A 19,980-nucleotide genomic window follows, 5' to 3' on the forward strand; every position below is an offset into this window, starting at 1 on the left:
CTAACTTCAGGTAGATGTGTCAAAATTGAGTTAAATTGTAGGGCACCCAGCTGGTGTCCACAGAGAACTGGAGAATTGCTTGGTGTGGGAAATGCCATACACATCAGTGATCAAAACTAGTCTGTGTTGAGTGTTGATAATTCAGTAGGAAAAATACAGATTGGTGATTCCTTCCTTTCCTTCCTTCCTTCCTTCCCTCCCTCCCTCCCTCCCTTCCTCCTTTCCTCCCTTCCTTCCTTCCTCCCTTCGTCTTTCTCTCTCTCTCTCTCTTTCTTTCTTTTTCTTTTTTTTTGACTAAATCTTGCTCTGTGCCCAGGTTGGAGTGCAGTGTCATGATCTCGGCTCACTGCAACCTCCGCCTCCTGGGTTCAAGCGATTCTCCTTCCTCAGCCTTCCAAGTAGCTGGGATTACAGGCGCCCACCATTATTTGGTGATTTCTATACAGTCCCGCACTACTCTGCAGAGCAAAGAATTCCTATATTAAAAAGACATTTTTACTGCACCATGGGCAATAAGGAATGAATAATTTAGAGCCTGAAAGTATTTTACATCTTTGGGTTGCAACGAAGAGCTTTCAAGTGCAAAACACATATTCCTCAATGATCTCTGAAATTCCAAAGATTCAAACTCATAACCTACAATTCCAGCTGACTTTATTGGTCACTATTTTGTTAAAAATCATTTAAGATGTTTTAATACAAAATCCTGTATTAAAACAGTTATTGCACTTAATCAGATTACCACTGACATTTCGTAATGAGGTCAAAAAATAGACCAAAGGTTACCATTATTTTTTTAGATGTTTTATTTTTATAATTGTGGAAATTAAAAATAAGTTGCAAAGAATGTGTGAAGTACTTTAAAGTAGTGTTTCCCCAACTTCAATGTGCATGCCAGTCACAAGGAGAACTTAATAAAATGCAGATTATGATTCAATGGTTTGGGGTGAGGCCCGGGTCCTGCATTCACAACCAGCTCCTAGATAATGAGATGCTGCCAGTGCAGGGGCCACACAATAAGTTGCAAGGATTTAAATAAAACCTTTCCAAATCTATCAAGAGTATCATTTAAACACATAAAATAGACATGTCAATAAATACTAAATGACATACAAATATTACAATAGTTGTTTAGGTCACATATGCTTCAGAATGAATGATGCTACTGGGAATAATCATGTTTGAAATCAACACTATTGACTTCAGTTTCTAAAAATATTCTGTACAGTTTTCTCTACTTTAGTTTCATGTTCATGAGTTGCTCTTGGATGGGAAAAATATTACTGTATCATTAACCCTCAATTACCTAGCTAATATGGAAGAAAGATTGTGAATATACTACATAGATAATTTATAATTTCACTTTAACATCAGTGGTGACCATTAGATATAATTAATCTATGATGAATGTAGATGATAATAAATATAAAAATAACTAGCTTTGGGCTTCACCTTCTTAATTCACTTTTAATTCTTAACAGAAGTAATGTAATTCAGTGGAAAATATTTAGACAGGTGTGAGTTCCAATTCTAGTGTAGATACTTAATAGTTGAGTGACCTTTATCTACTATTAACCCCTGTTTTCTCACCTATAAAATTGGTTGATAACATCTAACATATAGAGTTTCAATGAAGATTAAATATATGCTAAACCCCTGAATGCTAAATGGAATAGATATCACATTCCATTAAAGTGGCCTGTTACGAGGCAGAGAACCCTGAAAAACAAAAACACATCTTGAACAATCTATTTCTGAAACATGTAAAAGTTGTCCTGCGATATTCCCTTGTTAAGATCAGTTGTTTCATAAAATAAAAATGCCTTCTATTCAACAGAATGTAAAATTGTTTAGTAAGATGTGGGGGAGGTAAATTTCAGATGACTCTGAAGAACTGTTGTTGTATTAACAAAGATTTAGTAGAGAAGTAGAGAGGAATATAAGAGAGAGAGGGAGGGTGGCAGAGGCAGGGAGGAAAGGAAGGAGGAAGAGGGAGTGAGAGAGAGAGAGAGAGAGAGAGAGAGAGAGGGAGAGAGAGGGAGAGAGAGAGAGACAGAGAGAGAGAGAGAGAGAGAGACTGACTTGTTTGGCAAAGATGAGCTGCTTAAATATTCACTGCCTAAAATGCCAGTATAATCCAAAGTAGACACCCAACTGCAGCCAGGCAGCTGGGATTGGAGTCTAGACCCTAATAATTACTAGTTACTTAATCACTGTGTACCTCAGTTTCATTACTGAGCAAAAGCAGGTGACAGCAGTACTTAATCATGTGTCATAATGCCTAAATACACATAAAAGAATTAATACATGTAAAACACTTAGAATGGGCACATAGTAAATGTTAAGTAACTTTTGCTTTTATACTCATTTTCAGAGATTCTACAATCAATTTCATTTAATTTAGGCTAGGAATCAAGTTTTAGGTTCCATTCTTAATTTTCTTTTTAACATTAGATAAGTTGCTTGGGCTGCTTCTAAATAATAGTAGGAAATTTGCAAACTTCAGTCAGACTAATTCTTTTCTATACTGTTTTCGAAATAAAACACACCCCGTTTTAGTACTAAATCTCACAGCCTATGCTGAATCCAGAAGTATGACAAAAACAGCATTCATTAGAAATGTAAATATCTAGATTTTACCTCTGAAATGTTGAGTGATTTTAAGCAGCTATCATTATCATACAGATAATAAACTTTTCATTTGAACCAAATTTTCCCAGCTATCGAAAACAACTAGAAACCTTTGCTTTCCTTTTCACTATTTAGAAAGTTGATTAGATGCTTGAAAATAAAATTTGCAAAAAAAATTACATTAGATTATTGGAGAAAAATATCACCCAAATGTGAAATATTGTTTAAAGTATTTTTTAGTCAACAGATCTGCAACCCATGAGTAGAGAATAGCTTCATTCATTAGCAAAGACTATTTTTTAAAAAAGATACTATATGTTCCACATTGGGAGACTGAAAGATTTCTTAACTAATGAAAAATATGGAAACATTTCATGCATGCAGGAGTAAGTACTGCAAATAATATTTGTTCATAGCACATAAACAGTCACAATTCTGAAATGCTGGGGAAGGAAGTAGAGGAGGAAGTAGGCAGTGAAGGAGGATGGCTCTTAAATTGATATCATTAGCGGTTTTGTGCTTTAACTGAAATCTTATATGATCACCAATGAAATTCCATTTGATCATTTCTTTGTACTTTTCTCAATAACTTTGTGCAAATGTGAAGATGCCTTTATTACTCTGGCAAATGCATTACTTTTTTTTCTTTTTTCTTTTCTTTTTTAAACTGCTCTAAGTTCTTTGACTTGAAAACCAACTACTATGATTCAAAACAGTTTATTCTTCAGGACTCTGTCACAAAGCATGGAAACAATTTCAAACACCTCATCTCCTAAGAATAGATGTTGTAAGTTTAAAAGATACATGTTATGGACTGAACATATAAAAATTCATATGTTGAAGTGTTAACCCCCAATGTGATGGTATTTGGAGATGGGCCTTAGGGAGATAATTTAGAGTTGGGTAAAGTTATAAGGGTGGGGCCCTCATGATGGGATTAATGCCTTTGCAAGAAGAGAAACTGGGGCCTGTTCTTCCCTCCGACAACCAACTCATGCAAAGAGGAGGTCATGTAAACTCACAGCGACATGGTGGCCACCTACAAGCCAAGAGAAGAGGGCTCAGAATAGAACCTACCTTGCTGGTGCCTTGGACTTGGACTCCCCAGCTTCCACAACTGTGAGAAGTAAACATCTATTGTTTAAGCCACCCCATCCATGAAATTTTGTTATGTTAGCCCGAGCAGACTAAGACATTGTACTATTACTACATTTGCAAATACTTACAAAATATTTTTCTTTTTTAGAACCAGATATTTCATTCATGTAATATAACTAAACCTCATATAGATGAACATAAGCAATGATCAATAAATAAATATCTTTTTGGATTTTACTATTAATAAAATAATGACTGTAATAATTTATTGAAGGCTATCTAGTTCTAAGTGCCACAACAATTTCTGACAATTATTATTTCCATTTTACAGATGAGAAAAATGTGGCTCAGAGACATGAAATGACTTGCTCATGGTCAGTTAGTGAATGGGTGGAGGAGCCAGGATCAAAACTGAAGTCTAGTTCCAAGGCTTGCAAACAATCCTCTGTGCCATACTGTCTTGGCACAATGAAGGAGATGAGCAACATTCAAGACATGATCCAGCCCTCAAGGAGCCTATATTCTAGTTGAGAAAACTTGGAAAAATAAGCAAAAAGTTAAATGATACAAAAGATAAACATGAGACTGATACTATATCTGGAAAAAGAAATGATAAGTTAGTAGTGTTTCTTTAACTTGTATACAGAGTCCTCCAAAATTATTTGTCCATGAAGCTTGCTTTTATGTCATAGCTATTAATGACCCTTGGCAAGTCACCTCACATCTCAAAGCCACATGTTACCCTTCAGGCCTCTGAAGCCCATAGAGAAGAAGGGATTTATTTAGCTTTGCATAGACACTTAGATTTCTTGATTCCTAGTCCAGCAATCTTTTTTTTTTTTTTTTTTTTTGAGACGGAGTCTCGCTCTGTCGCCCAGGCTGGAGTGCAGTGGCCGGATCTCAGCTCACTGCAAGCTCCGCCTCCCGGGTTCACGCCATTCTCCTGCCTCAGCCTCCCGAGTAGCTGGGACTACAGGCGCCCACCACCTCGCCCGGCTAGTTTTTTGTATTTTTTTAGTAGAGACGGGGTTTCACCGTGTTAGCCAGGATGGTCTCGATCTCCTGACCTCGTGATCCGCCCGTCTCGGCCTCCCAAAGTGCTGGGATTACAGCAATCTTTCTGTTTGACCATACTCTATGAAGGAACAGCTTTTAAAAATACCCATTCAGATTTCTAAGTTTTCATTGCTTTTATCCAAGACACAAAGCTAAGAAGATAAGGCTCAGAGTGCGGTAGTACCTCCTTTGCAGTGTACCTCCTTTGCAGGTAGACTTATGGGACCCATTGAATGACCAAATATGAAGTTATTTACAAAATGGGTGACTCAACGACCATATATATAAAGAGGCATCACATATAGTTCAGTTTACAGCTTGGCATTGAAGTCTGGTGACTTCTCTCTGCCTTTGTTTCTGTATCTGTTGATAGTGACATAATACATATCATATAGTGCTAACGAGGCCTTTAAGTAAATAAGATAATACCTGTAAAGAAAGCACCAAACATGAGGTCTGGAACACCGTGAGTACAAAAAAAGGCATACATTATCATTTTTATTTGATATTAAACTCTCAGAGCTGCTGAAACTCCTAGGCACATAGTAAAGTTCAGCAACAACAAACTAACTAATTTTACAGGCCATTTGGCACAAAAGTCATGGAATCCATTTTAACTGTGAAAAATGAATTCTTCCAGGAGTTTTTAAGATAAGTCTGAAATATTGAAATATTCTGTGTGCAGAATAAGAATATTTTTGGTCACTGTATCTGGTCTTCACATTTCTAGGCTTTCATTGCCCCAAGTTACAGGTAGAGTGTTTCATTAAAAACATAAATCATTTGGCAATTTATGAAACTTTTATTTTTGATAAAACTTTTTAATACTTTTAAGATAATTATCCAGTAAAAACTAAAATGAAAATCAAATGAAGTATGTGAATAACCTAGCATCCATATTCACTTACATAATTTCTCTATTTCTTATTTTGCATTTTAACTCTGAATCAAGGCATTCAGTAGGAAAGTAGGTGCATGACAGTTCTAAATATGAAGCCATACTCGTTACAAACATCATTAATGTTTGAAATTTTCATCCTCTTACTAAAGAACACTGATTTCAATTTCTATATAGTTGTTCTGATTACTATACAACAACTATAATGGAATCAAAAACAAAAGTAGGTTAGGATCTAGTGTTAATAATTTTCAGAAACTATAGAATTCTGGAGCTGGGAAACAAAAACGATCTTCATTGAGATGAGGTATATACATTATGAGACAGAATAAAATAATGAGATGACATAAAATTATAAGTTGTGAAAAGTAGCATGAAAGAAACAGCAGGAACAGGGACAGGAAATTTGCTGGTGATTATATTGGTGGAAGGTCATTTAGGGACGGCCTCACTGTGGAAGAGATATTTAAATCTAGATCTATAGTCTTGTTATTCTCAATGTTTCCCATGAATCTGCAGCATTTTTTTACATCACCTGGGAGCTTGTGACAAGGGCAGAACCCAGGCCCTTCAGGTCCCAGACCTACTGGATCAGGACCTGCCTTTTAAACAAAATTCCCACATAATTTGAATGCTCACTGAAGTTTAAGAGTATGGATCTAGAAGATGTGAAGTAGTTAGCCTCATGAAGAGTGGGGAAAGAATATTTCAGGTAGAGGTAACAACAAATCAGAAAGCCCTGAGACGGGGAAAAGCCCGGCTTACTGGAGGCACAGGAGAAGGGCCAGTATGACTGAAGCCTAGTGAACAAGAAGAGTGGTACGATTATTGAATGGTAGATGTGATTACAGTCATGTGTCACTTAATGACTGGGATGAATTCTGATAAATATATCATTAGGTGATTTCATCACTGTGTGACCGTTATAGATGTAGGTACACAAACCCAGATGGTGTAATCTATTACACACCTACATTATATGATATAACCTATTGTTTCTAGTCTACAAAACTATACAACATGTGATTGTACTGAATACAGTAAGCAATTGTAACACAATGGTATCTATTTGTGTATCTAAACATATAAAAGGTACAGTAAAAATACAGTATTATAATCTTATGGGAGCACAGTCGTATATGTGGTCCACTATTGGCATGACTGTACTATCACTATCATCAGGCCCGTCTGTATAGGCTGTTTATACATTTTATAATAAAATTTCTTAACTTTGTAGCATGAACTTTTTGTTATATTCTGGCAATGTTTCCCCAGTAATTAGTAGGAAAGCCCTATAGCAAAGACCCCTAGACATTTGTGTCCTCGAAGGCAAGTAGGGTGGGAATTGAAAGTACTCCTCTACTCTGAAGCTATCATTGAGGAAAGAGTCCAGAACTAGAGTGGGTGGCAGCAGCAGCTTTCTGGGCTCCTGGTGCCTCAGTGAGGAAGAGCACAGTGTGCCAATAAGTCTGGAAGTGGAATGGGAGCTGTACAGAAGAAGAGCTGGGCCTATGGTCCCACACTTTTGGATACTCGATTTCTCAAGTAGTTACATCCTTACTTCAGATGATTTAAAAAAAAAATTCTGGAAGATGTACATCACAAATTTCTTCTGCTTTTTTCCTATAAATCACAGTTCCACATCTCTCATGCTGGTTGCCCTCTTGTCAATTGATATAGATGAAGTCCAGAACTGACAGAATCAGAAGTGTCAGAGAACACTTGAACTATTAGTACCTATTATTTTTGAGTGGATACTTCCGTCTACCCAGCTAATGCTTCAGTGGTTTTCTGGACAGTTCCATTACTATATTGGCTATACTGATTATGGCCAATCAAAGCACTGATTTCTCCCTACTTCTCCAAGAATCTCTATTAAGTTCTATTGGGTCTTTCAACAAAGCACCCACTGTGTTCAGTTCTTTTGAAATATTGCTTCTGTCATCGAACGTAAGTATTTTTTCTGGCTTTGTGGTATCTGAAAATTTAATAAGAATGAGAAGCTTTCAATAAGAAGCTTCACTATTCTGCCTTCTCAGTGTTCATAGATGCTCTAATTCTCAGTCACTCACCCTGCTTTTCTGGAATAAGCCTTTTGTCCAAGCAAGTGAAAGCTGCTGACAGCCAACTGATGTTTCCATATCTGTTCCTTTTGAATATAGTAGTATAAAAGCTTATACCAAGTTACTATTTAAACAGTTAAGTTTTCTCCACATTTATAATTCAACTACCAGGAAGATTTCAAAGGACATGACTAAATTCTGGTGGTAGCATAAAAACTAAGACTGACTGTAGTTTAGGCTGTGTGTACAGAGCCAGGCTGCAAGCCCCGCTTGGCTGCTGGGGAGGAGACAGAGTTAGAGCTTCAGGTTGCCTGTTCCTGAGGCAAAGTCTGGCATGAGGTTCTGTTGGTGAAGGTCAGAGGCAGGAACTTGCTTTGGGGTGTGATGGGAGCTCAAGGCACACATGTATCCAGTGTTGGTCATGGGCTGAAACCAGACTCCAGAAAAAGCTGAGAGGTCCTCACCTGGGAGGTCAAGAGGCCAAAATTCTGGCTAAAAATTACCAACAAATCTAGTTCTCAAGATGACCAAAATCAGGGTTATACTTCCTACTGAAAAAGCTACCTATTTTTAGGCTATTGACACTTTTTAATTTGTCTTCAAAGAGCCAGGGTACTTTCATAAGAAATATGAACATAAGTGGCAAATACCAATCATGATGTAAGCAGGGATAAAACAAGTTGAATTCAGTTTCCCCTGAGTATTGACCCAAAGAAGAAAGATTAGTGCCTATCTTAGTGCCTGCTTTTAAAAAACACCGGGCTGATAAAGATAATTAGTTTTGTGTACCCTTAATGTTAAGTTCTCTCTGCTCTATACTGGAGAAAATGCAAGTAACTGTAGAGAGAAACACACCGTAGAGTGAGGGCATTAAAATTAAAAAAAAAATGGTTGAGAATTTTACTACTCTTCAAAGTCTGAACATCTGAGTTTGAATTTTAGCAAGTTGCTCCACTCTATAAAAGTTAAACTTTCTAGATCAGGGGCTATATGCTGACTTGGCAGGTGATGAGGGAGTGATGGGGAGGAGGATTGGGGGAGAGGTGACAGACATTTTCGCTGTCTTCATTGCAGTGGTGATAGTTTCAAGGCTTCTTAGCAATGTCAAAGTTTATCAAATTGTAGACTTTAAATGTGCAGTTTTTTGTATGTCAATTATGTTTAATAAAAAGCTATTTAAAAAATAAGGCTTTCCCTTCTTGAGAATACCAAATTTGTTAAATTAAGAACTTATATGATTCTTCACATTAAGATGTAGGGCAAGATCTCAATAAAATGCCCTTACATAATTTCAGAATGAAGACAGCCTCTATTGATTTCTCATTTTACACAGATTGTAAACAATAGTACTTCAGTGGAACATTGATAATATATATAGTTCTTAAAGAATTGTAAATGAAATGTTAATGACAATATAAAATTAGAAAGAAATTATTATCAAATAAATGGAGTATATTTTATCTGTAAAAGGCAATGTTAGACTTTCATCTTGAAGTTTTAAAAAATGCTAGTTAAGCAGATGCTTTTCTCTTTAGCTTCTAAAAATACATTAAGATTCTATGAATATCAAATGTTACTAATAGTGTAATGGTAACATATACATATTGCAGAGCCTTATAAAAATTGGTTTAATTTTGCAAGAAATAGTCAAGTGAATTCAGAGCTGCTACACAGTCAAAAACATCAAACTAATAATATCAGAAAAATACCAGCAAGAGTATAATTGAAGGTCTGGGTAATCATTTTGCTTGTGAAAGTTTCATGGGTAAACATTTCTCATGATATTATAAAGTTGGATGGCAAATGCAATGTTTAGATATAAAATTAAATTAAGATACATACAAATATATATAAATAAAATATAGTTAAAATATGCTGACAGATGAACAGGATTATTGGTATCTTTAGTAGAAAACGTTTTGAAGTAGAAAACTCAATATATCCTTTAGTTTCTGGCTTTAGAGAGGCTGACTGGTATGAAAAGTTGGCACTTACTTTCCGATTGTATTGGGTAGCATTGTAAGTTGATTGTCATCTACTTTTAGAGTAGTTAGTTTTTTCAAAAGTCCTAAAACAGAGAAGAAGGTTGATTAATACATAAAAGCAGATTTATGACAGAAAATGTTATATAAAAGAAATCAAATGAATCACTTGTGTTGAATGCTTGGCATGCTAATTGGCCACACTCTGATAATACACACTCATAAAACTGACATTTGTGTGTAGTATAATTTTGACCTTCTAGTTGCAAAAAAATGCGTACATCAATGACAGTTCAAGAATAAAAATGCACAGAAATAAACAAAACATACAGCTCCACATACACCCCAGTTGACACTAATACTACATTTCCCTTTTGTATTCTACAGCAAATGGACCAGTTGAAATTTTTCAAGCCAGCTGTGATTTAATATTTAATTAACTCCTAAGCAGTAATAACTAACATCCCTGTTGTGATACAAATTGGAAACAAATCTGAATTGAGCCCAGTGATCAACAAAAATGAATACTGAAGTATTGCAATGCAGTGGTTATAATTATGTTCTTGGAAATTTACAATGTATGACCTCATATTCTTTTTGGCACCATAAATCCTGCCTTGGATCAGCAATAAGCACAAAAACTTACAACTGGCCAGGAATTTAAGTTACAACTATTTATCTTTCACTATCTGATTTACGGCCTCCATACCCTTAACGGCTTGCTCTCTTCCCAGGGCTTTAATGAGCAATAGCCACACAGTAATTGAAGAACAGTTGCATTTGGCATAATCAACTTCCTTACCCAACCATAAAATAACCTACAATATTGATATGGCTTAAATAGTCCAAATCCAAGGGCAAAGGATTAACACTTAAATTTCGTTTTACATTGGAACTACATACATACACTATAGAATGCTCCATTCTGAAAAAAAAAAAAAAAAATTGTTCTAATTGACATAGTAAGTTTCATGGTCAAATATGTTTTGAGAGACACCAAATTAAACAAAATAAACAAAAAAACCACAAAATTTAATTTTGTTTAATTTAATCCTAGTTTTTCTAGGAGCTTTTAATATACTAATGTGACTCTCCAGAGTTGTTATGGAATTCGTGTGTGTGTGTCGGGGGGGGGATGGTGCACAACATGTTGTCGAGCTAGTTTTTGGGAACATGTTTTGAGAAACTGGCTATAAATCATGCTCATATTTCTCAAGTGTTTTGAGGGTTCCTCAAAGGCATAGAGTAAATCACAAAAAGTCTGAAATAAAGCTGTGGCTGCACTTCACATTTCAGTATGTTCTATTACGTATTCTTCAGAAGCACTCAGAATCTCTACTGCAGTAGAGAGAAATGTTATCACTATCAGACTGTTATAAGTAAATACCTGGGAGCTGAATACAGCAGCTTGAAAACAGCATCACCTGGGAAAGGGACAATTCACACTGTGGCAATTTATCATTGAAGTCTGAACATCCACTGCCATATCCATCTATGTTCAAAAGGTGATTGAATCATTTTAGCTTCTCTAGAGCGTATATTAAAATATCAGCCTTGGAAGTATAAAAGAACACCTGAGCTTGTTTTTCAGTTACGGAAAGAAAACAGGGAAGTATGAATTATAGTTAAGTTTTTTGTGATTTGGTAGCTTGGATCAGACGAGCGCCCTGCCTGCCAGTGGAGCTGGAGGTGGGTTGACGGTCTCAACGTCACTCAACTGGGTCACAAGAAGCTTGGGAGTGGGTGACAGATGGCTGAGCAAACATCACAAAGTCAGGGTGCAAAGTACTTTCAGAGGATCATGGTCTCCAGGTCTGAAGCAATGCAGAGAAAACCCTGAGGCAGGTTAGGGCCTAAGGCTAAATGCTGATGTGACAGATTTTCCTGAAGATTAGAGTAGTGGCTCTCACAAGAAGCTTCTGTTAAGTGCATCTTTTTCAATATTTTTAAAGGTTGAAGCAATTTAGTTCCCGTTCAGCTCCAAGTCTGTGGGTTTAAAGGAATTTCACTCATCTGTGATGTGGCTATTTTGCCAACACTCATATTCCATCCAAGAGGATACTCTTTGGACAGAGTCTGGAGCTTCTGTAGAATCATGACTGCTCCTGAGATGAAATTAGGCTGCAAGCCTCACCCTTGTTGCTCATGTCTTCCTCTGGCAGATAATATATTTATTGCATTTCTATATCATATGCACTTGGACTCTTTTCTCTAGAGTAATCAAAGGTATTTTATCCTATTCCTTCTCTCTACTTGTGCACTTCTCCAAGTCTCCATCTCTTCATCCTATACTCCCAACTAAGAAATACTGAAGAGATAGAAAAAGAAGGCCTTTTCCTATAATTTTAACTATATACACATATATATGATCAGCATCAATATATTAAACATTAATTTACTAATATTTACATTTACAAATATACAATAGAACTTTGAAAGCAAATAGTTGTGCACTCATCAAATCTAAGATTATAATAAATATTATATTATTACAATAGTTGTTTACTATATGTCAGGTACTGTTACTACTATCACTTAATAGATGATGAAACTGAGGCAAGATTACTTGTCTAAGGTCACACAGCAAGTAAGGTAGAAAAGCCAGAATCAGATCTCTAAGTAACCTAACTATAAAGCCCATGCCCTTAACCTGTAAGGGAGTAAGATAAATTATTAAGCAAAATTTTTTTCTTTATTTTTATTTTTCTTTATTGAGTTTCTCTGCTATCCAAAAATTATTAAAACTCTCCATCTAGAAGAGGAAAAGAGTCCCTTTCATTTGCCCTGGAACCAGCACAGGAAAAGTGACTCAGTATACAGGGCTTGTTGTTGAGTATATCACTCCATTCAAATACCCTATCACTGCAGAGGAACTAAAAAAGGCATGAAGAAAGTAAAGATTTTATTTTAGTTGCCATATCCCTCTGTTAATACTGTGAAGACTCTTATCTTTTATTCTTTTAAATGTTGGTAGTCCAATAGATAATCCATGCTCCAAATAAGGAGGACACAATGCAATTCGCCATGCAATTATCACCAATGAACCATTCTAGGGCCTCAGAACAGAGCTCTCAGTTTCCTATTCCAGATATTTATTTTGATCAAGAAAGGGAATTCTCTGAGGAGAGTCAGTTACTCTACATCTATAATCAGGGACTGTGGCAACTCTGCAGATGTAAAAACACAAATTTCCCTGACAGGTCAGTAAGGTCCAAAGATAGTTCAAGGAGTAAGCTACTACAACAGTTACTTTGAGAAGCATTCAGGTCATAAATGAAGGTGTAAAATATATAATACCACCTACCTATCCTAGTGTGTCATATGCCAATCCAGTGTCTAGCTTGATATTCTCTGTTACCCATTACATGCTGACTTCTTCAGACCAGAAGGCTAATTTCCTAGTTTGCTTTCTTAAAGGAAACTATTTTATACAAACAATTATATCATGTTAATAATAATGCTTCATTTTCTACCAGTTTTTTTTTTTTTTTTTTTGAGACAAGGTCCCATTCTGTCACCCAGGTTGGAGTGCAGTGGTGCTATTATAGCTCTCTGCAACCTCTGAACTCCTGGGCTCAAGCAATCCTACTGTGTCAGCTTCCCTAGTAGTTAGGACTGCAAGTGTGTGCCACTGTGCCTGGTTAATTTTTAAATGTTTTTGTAGAATTGGGGACTTGCTATGTTGCCCAGTCTGGTAACGAACTCTATTGCCTTTGTAAAATCAAACTTTCTGTGTTTTGTTTTAGGTATGTCTCATAACCACAATATAGCTGAACTTGAAATTCTGGATCTTTTAACAGAATAAGTTTAATCCATTAAATCTATTACATTTGTTGTGATTTATGACAATTTGAATTTATTTTTACCATCTTATTTTATAACTTCTATTTTATCATTGTTTTACATTTTATTTTTCTTTCTTCCACCATATGAATATTTTCTTTCAGAACTTTTCCTCTCCTCTCCTGGTTTGGAAGTATCAGTTTCATTTCTATTAAGTAGATACATTTACATTTTTAACATATCTATTTAACTGAATATTTCATGCAAAGTTATGCAGTATTTCTAGCCTCTGCTTGAATAAGATAAGGTCCTTCACATTCCTTAATCCTGTCTAACATTGCTCTACCCTGTTCTTTATTTCAACATTTTAAATATAAAAGATTCATCTTTTACAGGCACTAATTATTTAGATATAACAACATCATTTACCAAATTGAGTAATTTAATTAATTTAATTTACCAACTTAAGTTGGTAAATTTAGTTACTCAATTTACCAAATTAAGTTGGTATATTTGGTAAAGCTTGCCATTGCTTTATGTATTCACTTCCTTCCTTCTGAGTTTTTTTGTTTTCTGAGTGAAGTACATCTTTTAAGAGCAGATTCTCTTATTCTTGGTATATGTTCAAATATATCTGTTGCGCGCTCACTCTTGAATGAATGTTTAGTTGGGTATAGAAATCCAGTCTGCCTGTGATTAACCTTCAGTATTCTGGAGATATTACACCGCTGTCCAGAAGATATTGTCACTGATGACAATTATGACTTCTCTAATTATTATTTTGTAGATAAGCTCTTTTTGTTCTACAGCAGCTTTAAACAATATTTTTCTTTGTCCTTGCAGTTTCAGAACAATGAGCCAGTGCAAATTTATTATATTTATCTCTTTTAGCACTATGCATTTAGTATGATATATTAGTTGTGTATTTAATGCTGAAAAATAGTATCAACTGTTTTCTCTTTGAATAGTTCCTCTTTTCCATTTATTCTGTTCTGTATTTCTGGAATTCTGTATTTATTCCCGGAGAATGTAATTTTTTTTTGCTTTTTTTCATTTTTAGAATGCAATTTCTATTCTATTCCCTGTGTCTCTTAAGTCATCTTTAATATTTCTTATTAACAAATTTCTATATGCCTGTTCTGTTCCTCAGCACTGTCTTCCAACTTACAAATTTTTTACCTGACTATACATACTTTCTTCATTATAGCTGAATTGTATTTTAAAATTTCCCTATGTGGTATTTCATACCTAAGGTGGTATTTTAATTTCCAAGATTTATTTTTCAAAATTTATTTTTGAAAACTTTATGGCAAATTAAAATTGTAAATAATTATCAGGTACATAGTGATGCAGTGGTATCACTTTAGAATGATTGAATCAAGCTAATTAACATATCTGTACATTTAATCATTTATTCCTCCTGTCTAACTGCAACTTGGTACCCTTTGACCAATATCTTCCTTTTCATTTTCAGGATTTTTAATTGATTCTTTTTCTTAACCATCTATTTTTAGTCATAGCTCATATTTTTGTTTGATAAGTCATATTATTGTATTTCAGCATTTTAAATATAAAAGAATCCTCTTTTACTGGCACTAATTATTTGGATATAACAACTAATTGTTATTCTTTTATCTATTTGAGGTTCTATACATACTTAAAATAATTTTTATATTGGTTGATAACTTTTATTTCCCTTAGGGTAAATTCTGCTATTTGGTTGAATTTTTGGTTGTCAAAGCAACTTTAGTTTCCTTCAACATTTTTGTTTGCAAGCTCATCTGTGAGGGTGAATGTTTCCCCCTTCACTATGCTCACCTCTCCCTGTTTGGCAGTTTTCTGGTTACCTCCACCTGACCCCCAGGTTTCTGGAGTTCAGAACCAGTCTTATATTAGCAACGTTGGTGGTCTTATCCTTTGTGGATGCTGCAGATTCAGTCCAAGCCAGTTTGTGACTTGCCATAGTTTTCCGCAGTGAATTTTCTGTTGTTCCCTTTTTCTCTACCTCCACATACTAGCTGTAAATTTTTTCAGTCCCTTTTCACAGAAAAGAGGTCCCACCTTAATCTTCTGTAAGTTCTGATTCCTCTGTTGTGTTTAAGGTCCTTCTATTTCTTATTTCACTGTAAGAACCGAACTCACAGCTGCTGTTTGTGGTTTGTAGCCCATCAGGCCTGGGGATATTGCTGGCTTTCCATTCTATCACAGGTTCAGGTTGATGTTCATTCAAAAGATAATTTTTCTTTTTTAAAAATCAGAATTTTTTTTTCCGGAGATGGAGTCTTGCTATGTTGCCTAGGGTGGACTTGAACTCCTGGGCTCAAGCAATCCTCTTGTCTCAACCTTTTGAGTAACTGGGACTGTTGGCACATGCCACCATGCCTGGGTGAGTGTGGCTAAACTATTTTGTTTACTAAGTGTTCAAACAGCACATAGAATATGCCAGGCACAGTTCTTGGCACTGAGCAGTCAGTAATGAAGAAAGATATGTTCTTTGAATATATATAGTTTTTATATTTTCATGATATATTTAAAATGGTATGGGATGGTGGTTGAGTAGGGGTGTAAGGTTATGTATTAAGTTGCTCTGTCATCTTGACCAGTGGATGTTCTCTATAATCATACTTCTTTACCTGTTACAACATAAACCAGTATTTCCTTAATTTGTCTGATCACAAGTCTATCTATGATGTTTAATAAAAATACAGATCGGGGGCTTGTCTCATTTACTGAATCAGAATCTTAAGAGACAAAGCCTAGAAATGTGGAAGTGTTTAATAAAACTCTCAGTTAAGACCCATGATTGAGCAAGTTAGAGAAATACCATTATAAAATATGTGATTTTGTAAATAAAAAGTCAACAATTCTAGAAAGAAAGAAAAGATAGACCACAATTTTGCTAAAACTAATGTTCTTTATCAGCCTCAAAGAATGGCTAAATAGAAGAAATAACTCATTGAAGAAAAATTTGGGAAATTGCCTCATCTTCAACTGGATTATATAGGATATGGCTTAATTTTTAAAAAGTTACATGTTCTGGAACTTAATAATGATTAAAAATTTACAACTAGTATGTGGAGCTAGGGAAAAGGGGAACAGAAAATTCACTGTGGAAAACTATGGCAAGTCACAAGCTGGCTTGGACTGGATCTGCAGCATCCACAAAGGATAAGAGCACCACATTGCTAATATAAGACTGATTCTGAACTTCAGTCAGTCTTAATAATGATTAAGTTCCAGAACATATAACACATCTGTTTCAAAGAGGCTAAAATCTATGTTACAAAGTTAAGTGATTTAATGATTCGTAGAGTTTTTCGTAGAGTTCTCTTATAAATACTAACAGCAAGATACCTATAAAAAAAGCTTACTCCTTATTTAAATTAGTCTTTCACTATTTTACTCTTATAAATTTTTTTGTTTGTTTGTTTGTTTTCGAGACGGAGTCTCCCTCTATTGCCCAGGCTGGAGTGCAGTGGCGTAATCTTGGCTCGCTGCAACCACCGCCTCCTGGGTTAAAGTGATTCTCCTGCCTCAGCCTCCCTCCTGAGTAGCTGGGACTACAGGCATGCACCACCATGCTAGGCTACTTTTTGTATTTTTAGTGGAGACAGGGTTTCACCATATTGGCCAGGCTGGTCTGAAACTCCTGACCTTGTGACCCACCAGCCTCGGCCTCGCATAGTGCTGGGATGACAGGCGTGAGCCACTGTGCCCGGGCCATATAAACATTCTTAAACGAAAATGTATGAGTGCTTTTTATATACTAACAGGCAAATTATCTGATCTAATGAATCTTAACATGTTAAGGAGATGTGACTTTTTAAAAATAATAGAACTAAGAAGACATTTTATGTTTATACTTTTTATATGTTACTCATATTATACCAATGTTACAACAATATTATAAATAGAATATAGCAACATCTTTTGGATGGAAGCTATTGTAATTCTATCATAATATAAGGATACATATATGATTATTAAATTACTCTAAAGAAAACACACATATTCCTTATAATAACATTTTGCAACTTAGGAGATATAACAATTTTTAAACAATATCAATTTGGTAGGATCATTTTAACAGGAGAGCCTTCTTGAATTTGGACACTAGAGTTAATATTTCACTTAAGATATTTGTTAGATACTATTTTATGATTTCCATAGCACATTTTAAAATGTATTAACATCAGGCTAACAGTATATTACCTATATCTATAGACAAACTATACTTCCAAAAAAGAAAATGGTATATTTGACATAAATATTTGTGACAAAATATTGTATCCTCACCTATAGAGTCAGGCAATTGTTGCAACATATTGGATGACAATAAGAGGTCCTCAAGGGCTTCACATCCCGAAATGTCCATGTCAACTGTTTCTATTCTGTTTTTTGACATATCCAGGTATACCAACATCTTTAACTTCCCTATAGACTTGATGACATTGCATAAACTCAGGGTTAGTTGAGAAACTTTCACAAGACATTTTAAAGTTGTAAGAACCACTACACCGTAAAGTTTATTTTAAAAGCAACCACAACAATAACAAGTGTTGGCAAGAATGGAGGAATTGTAAACTTCAAACATTGCTAGTAGGAATGTAAAATGGTATAGCCACTTTGCAAAACTGTTTGGCAGTTTCTCAAAATGACTCAACAATAAATAGGCTTATACCAGTATAAGTACACACCACTGATAATAAAAACATATGTACATAAAAAAACTTACACAAATGGTCACAGATGCATTATTCACAATGCCAAAAATTGGTGACAACCCAAATGTCCATCAGTTGATGAACACATAAATCAAATGTGGCATATACATATAATGAAGCATTACTTGGCAATAAAAAGGAATAAAGTATGGATACATGTTACACAATGTATGAACCTTGAAAATACATGCAAAGTAACAGATGCCAGTCACAAAAGACCACATACTGTATGATTCCATTTATATGATATGTGCAGAATATGCCAATCCATAGAGATAGAAAGTTGAGTAGGGTTGCTGGGAGCTGGGTGGATGGGGAGTATGGGAATTACGGCTAATAGGTTCAGGGCTTCTTTTAGGGGACATGAAAATGTTCTAAAATTAGATTGTGGTGATGGTTGTACAACTATGTGAGTAGTCCAAAAACCAAGGAACTGCATATGGTATGTGAATTATATCTCAGTGCAACAGTTAGAAAACACACAATAACCCTGAAGTTGGCACTGAATAAAATAAACAACTCCCAACTAAATAAGCTGCCATTGAAACAATGACATTGGCATGTTGATCCTTAAAACTTCAAATGCATAAGAAAGGTTTTAAATTATAATTTTGGAGATGACCCTATTAATCAGGGTCAATGTTTTGCTCATTCAATGGCCCTTTTTGAAGGATCTACTATGTACCAGTATCTGTGTTATGTATTGAAGAACAATCAAGAATAAGACAGTTAAGTATGGGGACAGACTTGCCATGATGAAGACAAAGTATTTTATCAATAAGGGGTTCTGAGTAATGAAGGAAACTTTCAAGTAAGAAACAATTATAATACCCTGTGACAAGTGCAATAAAAAAGCATGTAGTGAATGCCATAGAACAGGGAAGGACTGCAAATGGTCTGGAAGATGCTGCTTGTCAAAAGAAGAGAACCTGTACCTGGAAGGGAGAACAGCATGTACCTTTATAAAGTGTGACAAAGCATGCTATGTTTGAGGAAGACTGGGAAATTCAAAGTGGCTGAGTATAGTGATGAAGCTGAGATTACAGGGAGAAGCCAGCTGCTGAAAGGGTTTCTATGTCATGTGAAGAAATGCGAACTCTATTTTATAGGCAAGGAAAGCAAAAGGAGTGTACAATGGGGAGTAACATGAACAGACTTATGCTTAGAAGAAATAACTTCAGGGAACTTTCAAAAGCTGGAGTCAAGGAGATCTGTTAGAAGGATATAGAAGTATTTTAGCTGTTAAGGCAGCAGAAGTGAGGATGAAGAGGGATGGACTCCAGAGTAAGTTAGAGGTGGAACGACTGGATTAGTAACTGATTTCTGAGGAGAAACCCATATCTTGGGCAAGGAGTGAACATGTGGGTGGGACACGGACTAGAGGAGTTAGGGCAGGGCAAAGGTCTTCATTTTCCTTTTCCTTTAGGGCATGTTTTGTAAATAAATGTTCCACACATTTCAGTTATTCAATGAATGGTTCTTCTGTTTATCTGGTCTACCTGTGCATACTTTACCATCTCTAATTACTTGACAGAGTATAAACAAACACACAATAAGCACATACATTTATTACATACACACAAGCTTGCACTTGGCACTATGCTATATATATATATTATTTGATTCAATATTTTATATTTTTGCTACCCAAAATGTGTTCGGCAGACCAGCACATTGACACCATCTGGGGGCTTGCTAGAAATGTATAATCTCTGCCAGGCACGGTGGCTCACACCTGTAATCCC

General features: G+C 35.5%; 1 protein-coding gene across 3 annotated transcripts in view; it reads right to left on the reverse strand.

Moving 5' to 3' along the window:
* The window catches only part of LRRC7 (leucine rich repeat containing 7), a 552,677-nt gene that overhangs the window by 119,249 nt on the left and 413,448 nt on the right, over positions 1–19,980 (reverse strand). For all 3 annotated transcript variants that reach the window (XM_077954325.1, XM_028832544.2, XM_028832526.2), the window contains 2 exons: positions 17,808–17,952; positions 9,742–9,814 (listed from right to left, as the gene is read on the reverse strand). In XM_077954325.1, the coding sequence (XP_077810451.1) occupies positions 9,742–9,814; positions 17,808–17,952 (218 nt within the window). The remainder of the gene's footprint in view (positions 1–9,741; positions 9,815–17,807; positions 17,953–19,980) is intronic.

Source organism: Macaca mulatta, chromosome 1, assembly GCF_049350105.2.
Source record: "Macaca mulatta isolate MMU2019108-1 chromosome 1, T2T-MMU8v2.0, whole genome shotgun sequence".
Classification (NCBI taxonomy): Eukaryota; Metazoa; Chordata; class Mammalia; order Primates; family Cercopithecidae; genus Macaca; species Macaca mulatta.